Source organism: Hemitrygon akajei, chromosome 15 (assembly GCF_048418815.1).
Source record: "Hemitrygon akajei chromosome 15, sHemAka1.3, whole genome shotgun sequence".
NCBI classification, from domain to species: Eukaryota; Metazoa; Chordata; class Chondrichthyes; order Myliobatiformes; family Dasyatidae; genus Hemitrygon; species Hemitrygon akajei.
Window position 1 is genome coordinate 51,944,707 of NC_133138.1, and position 9,946 is coordinate 51,954,652.

General features: G+C 37.7%; 1 protein-coding gene across 3 annotated transcripts in view; it reads left to right on the plus strand.

Annotated features, from left to right (window-relative positions):
* The window catches only part of LOC140739352 (uncharacterized), a 28,138-nt gene extending 18,703 nt beyond the window's left edge, over window positions 1–9,435 (plus strand). For 2 of the 3 annotated variants that reach the window (XM_073067572.1, XM_073067573.1), the window contains 8 exons: window positions 119–205; window positions 1,467–1,571; window positions 5,403–5,471; window positions 6,983–7,084; window positions 7,318–7,354; window positions 7,478–7,545; window positions 7,632–7,725; window positions 8,850–9,435. In XM_073067572.1, the coding sequence (XP_072923673.1) occupies window positions 119–205; window positions 1,467–1,571; window positions 5,403–5,471; window positions 6,983–7,084; window positions 7,318–7,354; window positions 7,478–7,545; window positions 7,632–7,714 (551 nt within the window). In that variant the 3' untranslated portion in view covers window positions 7,715–7,725; window positions 8,850–9,435. The remainder of the gene's footprint in view (window positions 1–118; window positions 206–1,466; window positions 1,572–5,402; window positions 5,472–6,982; window positions 7,085–7,317; window positions 7,355–7,477; window positions 7,546–7,631; window positions 7,726–8,849) is intronic. The other variant, XM_073067574.1, reaches the window with a different exon arrangement.
* Window positions 9,436–9,946: the final 511 nt, after the last annotated feature.

A 9,946-nucleotide genomic window follows, 5' to 3' on the forward strand; every position in this document is an offset into this window, starting at 1 on the left:
TGAGTCTATCAGGCGGAAGCTGAATGCCTGTATAGCAAGAATTTTTCTTAGAAAAATAACATTTTTTCTGACTAATGCAGATAATTAGTTCTATATCATAAATATTTTCCATTCATAGTGTCAAACGTTTCTTCACTGACACCATCTGTACGAAGTGAAAATTCCACATCTAATGTAACAGTTTCTGTGACGACTGAATCAACAGGTAAGGTTGTCACTCTATTAAATATTGCCACATTTTTATGCAGACAGATCACAGAAATACAACACGCATGCATGCAGTACGTGCACATAAATCAGAGTGTAATTGTGTGTATAAGAAGTGATATATTACTGAAGTTAATCTGAGTGGGTATAACATAGACAGATACATCTTTAAAGCTGCTTTGATCATTTTTAGCATAAAACACTTTGAGATTCTATTTGGAAGTGGGCATTCAAATCACAGGTTTGAAAGGCTGTATGTTTATAAAGGAGAGGAAAAGAATAAGACTGAAATTGTGAGATATTGTTATCCGTGATATGTAGTCACAAAATAAGAAGCTATTGCACACATCATTGCTGGATAAATGCCGCAGGGTAGTGAAATGGTGAAGATAAAACACATTTTCCCAAAGTGCTAACTTCAAAACTCTCAATAATAAAGTCAGCCACTACTTTTATCACTACTCTGTCCCTACAAATTATTATCGGTCTATATGGCAGCTTCCTTCTGAAACTGAACTACTGAATTACAATCTTCAGTTTCTTTACCACAGCGATATATGCCAAAGATGCGGTAGATGAATAAATGATGAAGAATTGAATGGAAATGTGAAATTAGAAGTATAGGCAGTGAAATTGAGAGAGAGAGTGAGTGAGCATAGAAAAGAAATGGTGGAAAGTGTTGGCAGTAAAGGGAAGAGTGAGCATTAATGAGTGAGTGGATGAGAAGATTGATCGCAGTGAAGGAGAGGAAAGAACCTGAAAGAGAGAACAAATCACTGTGAAAGGTTGGTACTGATTGAGAATGACTAGACATGGATTATGGGAAGAGTACCAACGCAAACTTGAAGAAGAGACCATACTGTCAGGTATCTCCTTTGGGCAAAATTATTGATGGGTTGAAGGGTCCATTCTTGTGTGGTTCAGCACTATGACATTCTAATGTTAAATAGTGGGAATAATTTGTTAAGAAAATATTGACTTGCAAATTCTATGTAGGTAGCATATATTTTTATGAAAAAGGTGTGTATATATATGCACACCTGCAGGTTAGGCATTTGCTCTGGCTCAAACCTACTACTTCTGATGTGTAAGTCGTATATTATTCTTTGATATACTGTACTTCAGAAGACATTTCAGGTCAATGATGTACCAATAATGAATCTGGAGATACCAAACAACCTGAATCTCTCTTTTGGTTTGCTAGTCCTGTCTGAGGATGGTATTATTTAATTACATTGTTATATCGATTTAATTTCTAGTTGCAGTTAATGCAAGCACTGATGATAATTCAACATCTTTCTCGGTGACATCCAGTGGACAGAGTACGTACTCAATAGCAGCATCCAACACAACGGAAATAAATGGTAACAACTCACTAAATTAACTTCAGTATTAAAATGGATAAGTTAGTGAGAATTTCAGCAAAAAAAAAATCACTGGAGATAAAACCAAATTTAAAGTTGAACATTTCTTCCCAAGATTTTATTTGCAATTTTGAGTACGGTTATCTGACCTGTAAAATGATAAAAGGTATTCATCTACATTCATGTCTCTAAACTAGATGGTAAACAAATTCTGCTTTTCATTTATTCCTGCTGAAGCACTTGATTTACAGACTTCCCCATTTTATTGCATCAAGATCTCACCCGCCATGATCTCTAACTTTCCCTCCATCTGCTCATCCCTCTCCTCCCATCCCTCCTTGACCCCGACCACATTCCCTTGCAACCAATGGAAGTGCAACATTTGTTATAAGACCATAAGATACAGGAACAGAATTAGGTCATTTGGCCCATCGAGTTTTCTCAGCCATTCCATTATGGCAGATTTATTATCCCTCTCAACACTTATCTCCTGCCATCTCCCAGTAACCTTTGACAACCGAATCAAGAACCTACCAACCTCTGCATTAAATATACCCAATGAGTTGGTCTCCACAGCTATCTGTGTCAATGAATTCCACAGATTCACTACCCTCTGGCTAAAGGAATTCCTCCTCATCCCTGCATTCTGTAGGTGTAGTCCTGTGTAGGTCTGTAGTCTAGTGTAGCTTTCTCTGTGTTTTTTTTTATTACATAGTTCAGTCTAGTCTTTTGTACTGTGTCATGTGACACCATGGTCCTGAAAAACGTTGTCTCATTTTTACTATGTACTGTACCAGCAGTTATGGTCGAAACAACAATAAAAGTGACTTGACTTGACTTGACTGATGTGGTGCCCTCTGATCCGGGACTCCCCTACTATGGGAAATATCCTTTCCTCTGGACCTTCCAATATTGGATAATCAAATTATTCTTATTCTTTGGATCATTCTTGTGAACCTCTCCTGGACTCTCTTCAAAGCCGGGCTCACAATACACTGACTACAGTCTGACCAATGCCTTATAAAGCCTTAGCATTACATCTTGCTTTTACATTCTGGCCCACTCAAAATGAAGGCTAACATTACATTTGTCTTTCTTACAATTGACTCAGTCTGCAAGTTAACTTTTAGGGAATTCTGCACAAGGAATCCCAGATCCATTTTCATCTCTGATTTCTGAATTTAGTCCCTGTTTAAAAAACAGTCTATGCCTTTATTCCTTCTACCAAAGTGCATGACCATACTGATGCACCATCAATAACTCACTCTGAGACGTAAAAGCGAGGTATCGGCTTTTATTGACTGGAAGAAGGAACAAGCAGTGAGTGACCAATATACTACATCCTGGAGACTGAGAGGCCGGGCTCAGACCTCCATCACCTTTATACAGGGGTCTGTGGGAGGAGCCACAGGAGCAGTCATCAGGGGGCGTGTCCAGACAGGTTTATGTAGTTCACCACACATACCCACTTCCCTACATTATGATCCATCTGCCACGTCTTTTCCTATTCTCATAATTTTTCTAAATCCTTCTACAGACTCTCTGCTTCCTCAACACTACCTGCCCATCCACCCATCTTATTATCATGCACAAACCTGGCCATAAAGCCATTAATTTTGCCATACCTTGACATATAATGTGAAAATAGGCAGTCCCAACACTGCAGCCAACCAGGAAAAGCCCTTTCCTTTATTCCCACACTATCTCCTGCCAGTCAGTCACATTTGGCCTATTTTATCATGTACCTCCACTTTTCTCAAAAACTCTTCCTTAATAATGGACTCCAGCATCTCCCAAACACTGAAGTCAAGGCAACTGGTCAATAATTTCCTGTCTTTTGCCTCCCTTTTTTTTAAAAAGTGGAGTGACTTTTTCACATTTCCTGTCTTCCAGAACCAGTCCAGAATCTAATGATTCTCAAAAGATCACTACTAATACCTCCACAATCTCTTCAGCTACCTCTTTCAGTATCCTAGGGGGTAGTCCATCAATACTATACCTTTACGTATGATTTAAGCTATAGTAGATATGCACTTATAGATGATCAATATGCATCTGCTATAACTTTCCTGTACCTTTTCTCATTCTCCTGGTTCCATTCATGTTAAAAGACTTTAAGGTTTAGTTGTTAAGGGTATTATTGTTAGCTACATTGTCCTTGTTAGGATAAATTAGTTAGTTGAGACTGAGATCAGAACAAAAACCCTCACTAAGAGAGCAACAAACCCTTGGGAGTTCTCAGTCCGAGAGGCTGTGCTGCTCATTTTCTGAATGCACTCCGTACTAAATGAATCAATGATATAGAAAGTCTAGCCCATGGATCCCAAGCCTAAAACACATCCTATATCTTATTTATCACAGTGCTACATACTCGAGATGTTCTTATACAGCGCTGATGTTGCTTCACATGCATATATTGTTCACATTTGTACTGACTCTCGTGTACCTTATTCCAAAGGAGTTATGAAGTTGATTTACAGGATCAACAAGGGCAAACATCATTGGGGCTGGTTGCATTATGTTCCATCTGCCACGTCTTTTCTCATTCTCATAACTTGTCTAAATCCTTCTGCAGACTCCCTGCTTCCTCAACACTACTTGCCCATCCACACATCTTGCTATTGCAAATTCCCCCTTAGTCCAGGGTATCTTTCTTATAAAAAAATCAAAGGGAGAGTTGCTGGGCATGCAAGAGACTAAGTTGCAGGAGGAAGTATGTTGACTGGCTGATCATGGCTTGGTATGGACACATTAATGCCCTTGAACAGAAAGTTCTACAAGAAGTGATGAATAAGATCCAATCCATCAAAGGTAAAGTCCTCCCCACTATTGAGCACATCTACATGAAATCTTGTTGCAAGAAAGCAGCATCCATCATCAGGGACCCCAACCACCCAAGACGTGCTCTCTTCTCACTGCGGCCATCAAAAAGAAGGTAATAAGCCTAATCATAGGACCACAACACACTAACGCTAGCTAGTAGTTCAATTCAGAATGATTGGCTGATTATAGAGTGCAAGTTAACTTGATCCCGATTTTCGCTGGACATATCATCATAGAAATTGGGGAAACTGCAGATCGGAAATTAACACATCCTACTTGGACTCAGGATTGGAGAACAATTATTTCGTATCTGAGAGGCTAGGTTCACTTCACAGCCAGCCCTTAGGTAGTCACTACAGATGGCTGTCATATGTAAGAGCGGGCTCTTTACATTGAAAGGAGGTGCTGATTTTAATTGAGTATTAGGCAGTCTGCTTTTTATTAATCATTATGTTTTTAATTAATAGCTAACATTTGCGGATGTGTTTAAGTATGCTTATTATTGGTAATAGATTTTTAGTTATTGCAATCTTTTGCTTTGAAATGCCTTTAACTTTCAAAAAGTTTCAAAAACATTTGAAAGGCCTATGACAAAAATTGAATGGCTATTTGGGCTCATGGCTTTGGTGTCCACCATGTAAGGCCTAGTTGACACTTGTAGCCAACTCTAATTGGTAGGGTGGTCACACAGCCTGATGTCCAGTATGATGAAAGACACCACAGTGCAAGAAGTGAGACTGTTGGAACAGTGTGGTGGGATTGATTAAGTGTAGTCTGCTCATTGTTGCGACAATGATTTTTTTCAGTATTGGTGAATCATACTTTTTGTTTGTGACTGAAATCTTGGAAATAGGCTATAGAAATCACCAACAGTCAGATTTGAAGGTAACTGTGCATTTACATTAATAGCTAATATTAAACTTAGACCAAGGTTTGTACATTTTTATATCAAATATGTGCAAATAATCAGCATCACATACATTTTATTACTTATTTATATTTTGACAGGTCAGATATCTATGCTAACCCCAACTCCTGCTACAATTGGAACCAACTCGTTGTCCGTAATAGCCTTTGGTAAATCTTTTGCTATCAAATACTGAGTTCTTTCGTCAATACAGCTGCGATCTTGTGACTCCGTTCAGCTCTCATTAGCAATTGATTCCATAGCAGGCAGATGAGTAGTAGCAAAAATATAAAAGAAAAGTGTGAAAATGTTATTGGATATTAATATTGCCTGTTCTCCTTGCTATCGTTTAGGCAAGGCCTTACATCTCATATTAAATCTCAATGGGTGAAATGCAGGCATCACAGCTCACAATGGCATGAACACTGACCCAAACCCATCCATTTTTAGAAGTTACAGCGGAAGTTAATTGCAAAAGTTATAACATAAGAGCCTAATGCATTTCTATTTGCCTGCTTCTGGTTTTAACAGTGAATGAACAAGAGGAACCTACGGGTGGGCCAGTCTGTTTCTAAGATGAACACATGCAAATGCCGGGGGAACAGCAGGTTCGGCAGCACTTGTGGAGGAAAATGACCAGCTGACATTTTAGGTCTAAACCCTACATCGGAACAGGAAAGGAAGGAGACAGAAGCCAGAATAAAAGAGTTGGGGTAGGGGCAGGAGCACAAGCTGTAAGGAAATAAATGAATAGAGTTAAGAGAGATAAAAGGGATTAATGTCAGAAGCTAGGAGGTGGTAGGTGGGGAAGGCTAAAGCCTGCAGAGGAAGGAATCTGACAGGAGAGGAGAGTAGATCTTGGTGTAAAGAGGAGAAGGAAAGTGAAGATGATGGGCAAATTGTGAAGGTTGGGGGGGTGGGGATAGTGCAAGGGTAATGGGGCCACTGGTATAAAGGAAAACAGAGAGGGTGGAGCACATGGTCAAAGAGATGGAGAGCAACAAAATTTACAGCTATGATCTTGTGACTCCACTCAACTTTTATTAGTAATTGATTCCATTGCAGGCAGATGAGTAGTAGCAAAAATATAAAAGAAATTTACAGTTCTTCCCCTCCTACTGAGTACATTCACAAGGAACGCTGCCACAAGAAAGCAGCATCCATGATCAAAGATCTCCACCATCCAGGCCAATCTCTTCTTGCTACTACGATCGGGCAAGAGGTACGGATGCCGTAGGTCCTACACTACTAGGTTCAGAAGATGAAAAAGGAACTGGATGGCACTGTTCCTTTGCAAGAGATAAACAATTCCAAGAACAATCAGGTATTGACTAGTCACAGGCCTTCAGTCGGAGAGGTAACCATCTACCACCACTCTCTGGTTTCTCATACTAAGCCAATGTTGAATCCAGGTTACTACTACATCCTGAACAGAACTCCTGTCTATTCCCCTAAACAATGAACCCCTATCACTACTGCTCTTTCCCCCTTTCCCTTCTGAGTCACAGAGCCAGACTTATTTTTTTGTATCTTTTATTTTAAAATACCTAGTTTTTACACTTTTTGTTGTATTAACTTATATCTAGCACTTAGGCTTGTCTGTTGTATTGAAAAGTACCTTTAAAGACTCGTGACTTTCCTGTTGCAGAAGTAGTAACATGAACTTTACTTGTGTTTTCAGCTGTGATCATCCTGATCATAATCCTTGTGATAGTTGTGGTGATACTCGTCAGTGTCATCACCCTGAGGTTTAAACATTGTGGCTACCAGGAAACACCACAAGGTATTTGAAATATATGTTTTTACTAATGCCATTTAATGTTAATCAAAAACATATCATTGAGAAAGCAGTACATGTCATCATTGGAAACAATCACTTCACCTCCTGCAATTTCCAGAAAGAAATATATATATTAAATATATAATAAGTTTCCATTGAGAAAACTGTTTTATTGTCTGAGTGTATTTTTTTTATTCTTGGATAATTTTGCATTTTATTGTTTAATATCTTAATAGATACAAGTAAGGCACGAAGTGAGGGACCATCAGAAAGGTAAGCAAATATAGTCGGCTAATTAAATCTCATAATTAAGTACTCACTAAAGATTAAAGACTGATAACTGACATGGAGCCTAATAACATTTAAACATTTTCAACATCTGTGTTTTTCCCTCAGCTCTCATGCTAATGGAGAAAAGGAAAGCATCACTTTGGTTTCTATGCGAAGTCTTTACACAGAAGCCGGTCTGTCCCGCTTAATTTAAAGCTCACAGTTTTTACTTCCAATTGCAAATATACTGTGCAGTACTTACACTTAATCTGTATTTTAGGAGGTCAAGAATCATCAGTGCAGGGTTATCTTCAAAATGAGTCCAATGAAATTGATGAGACTATAAACAATTTCAGCAAATAGATGATATCAAGGTGAGATTTTTATGTTTCTGGGCCATTATAATCTAAGTAGCAAATATAGGTAAAATTACTTCCTTCTAAATGACCATTTCCTTAATACTTTCCTTGTGGGAAGCAAATAACTTAGCTTTTAAGTTACTTTATCGCACGTTGTGATTCATTCTTTAATATATTATAGCATTTCCTTGCAGTGTTGGTGTTGTAACAGTCTACATTATAAAACTGCCAAAATTCCAAACTGGAGCAAAGATTCCTTCACAATTAAAAAAAATAAGATTTGTTTTCCTCCTCCCCAAAGGTTTCTAGGTTGATATGGAATCCACAACAACTGTGACATAAACAATGTATACTGATGAGAAAATCAAGTTATTTGATTAGACATAATGTCTTCGTTTCAAGCTAAGACACAGAATGAACTTTTCTAAAAGGATTAGTGGTGCACCAATCCTGCAGGAGAAGTAAAAAAACAAGCTAAATCATGTCATGGCTGTAATTAAATGTGCCTACTGGTGGGGGGCTGGGGTGATACTGACAGGATGGGTTGTGGGACAACAAAAAAAATAGGAGTGAATGTGGAAGAGGAACATGGGGGGGGGGACAAATGTGAGAGGGAGGCAAAGCTAATAATAAAGGTAATATGATAAGGAAGGTTGATGGAGAAAGGATCATTAATTATCAATGAGAGGAGAGAGGATAAGAAGACTGTATAGGGAGCAACAAGACAGAGGCAGCAACATAAGAATCTTTGCAAATGTGGAGAAAATGGTGTGAAGAATAGGAGATAAACATATAACTTAGAAGTGGTGGTGGGGATGTCGGGTAAAGTCTGAGGTAAATTATGACAAGAATAAATGTTCCTGAAATCAAAATCCTTCCAAATGTAGTACACTTGATATTTTCAAAACATTCAGCATTTTAATGTATGATAAATAATGCTATTTAAAATATATATATATATATTTTAATTTTGATAGCTAGCTCTAGAATTGTCTGAAAATCCAGATCAATACAAAGCTGAATTGATGTTTTTAAAGCTTCTTGCTATCAATTTATTTCACTGGCCGAGATAGTATATCATTGCTCTAAAACTATCATGTTGCTGTTATTTGTTGATCTTTCTTTTATTGTAATTTCAGCTGGTGTAAAACGACAGAGGTCAATGCTGTAGATTTGTACAAAATAGAGGAACACGGGAAACTTCGTGGTCATCTTACGGAGTAGGACATGGTTCTAGTTGACACTTGTAATAAAGCAGCTTCTGAAAAAAGCTCCCATGTAGTATCATAAGCTATTTTTCTAAGTGATATAACACTTTAGGTACTAAACACTGAAAAACATCACAAAAGTAACATTTGTACAACTTGTAACTTCAACTAGTGTATCTGTTGTTATGATTATAATTTTGACATTGGATAATGGAGTTATAATTTTAAATATAATTTACTTCTTGAATATAAATGTTACAGAGGAATAACTTAAATTTGAAGATTTGAGTTGATTAGAGCAGGAAGTAAAACTAAACCTCTGTTTTAGATTCTGTTTAGCCATCCTGGAAAAACTATTCATATAGCTGCTCTGTAAGGAACATTGAATATGCATTGCAATTCAACAAATACTCATGTGCGTTCAGGTAATTACTTAACTAATTTACAAATTGATTTCTTACTTTTCTTTTTGTCTTCTACAAGTAAATGAATTCTACAATAAAACTCTCAAATATAATGGAGCCAAAATGTTGGTTATTCCAGGGAACTGCTGTGGTTTTCAGTTAAAAAGCCCAGAGAAGTGACTGCACGTTTTACAAGATCCTTTTTCACTCATCATTCCACTGAGTATTGTGAGAACCAGACTACCCACCAACAGCAATGCAGTGAATATAGGACAGGGATGAGAATAGTTTTTGTTAAGATTTGTTGGACAACCCTGGGTTTTAGCTTGGAGACTGGTACAGACTGGCCTTAGGAAAAAAGAAGAAATGCAACTTCCACTGAAGAACATCAGACCAGAGAAGACTTATGGATCTTTGAAAGAGAATCTAAATATTTTTCTTGGTATGATTCCACAAGAGATTACAGATGAATTTAAATGGAATCTCTACAAAATTATTAGTAAGGCATCAACCCCTGACAATCATGTGCACAAGTTTCTCTTTGTATGATGCAGGAAGGCACTAGAGTTGCATTGTCAGCTGATCCTGATGAGAAATGCTTATCTGCTCATAACTTGCAATTTT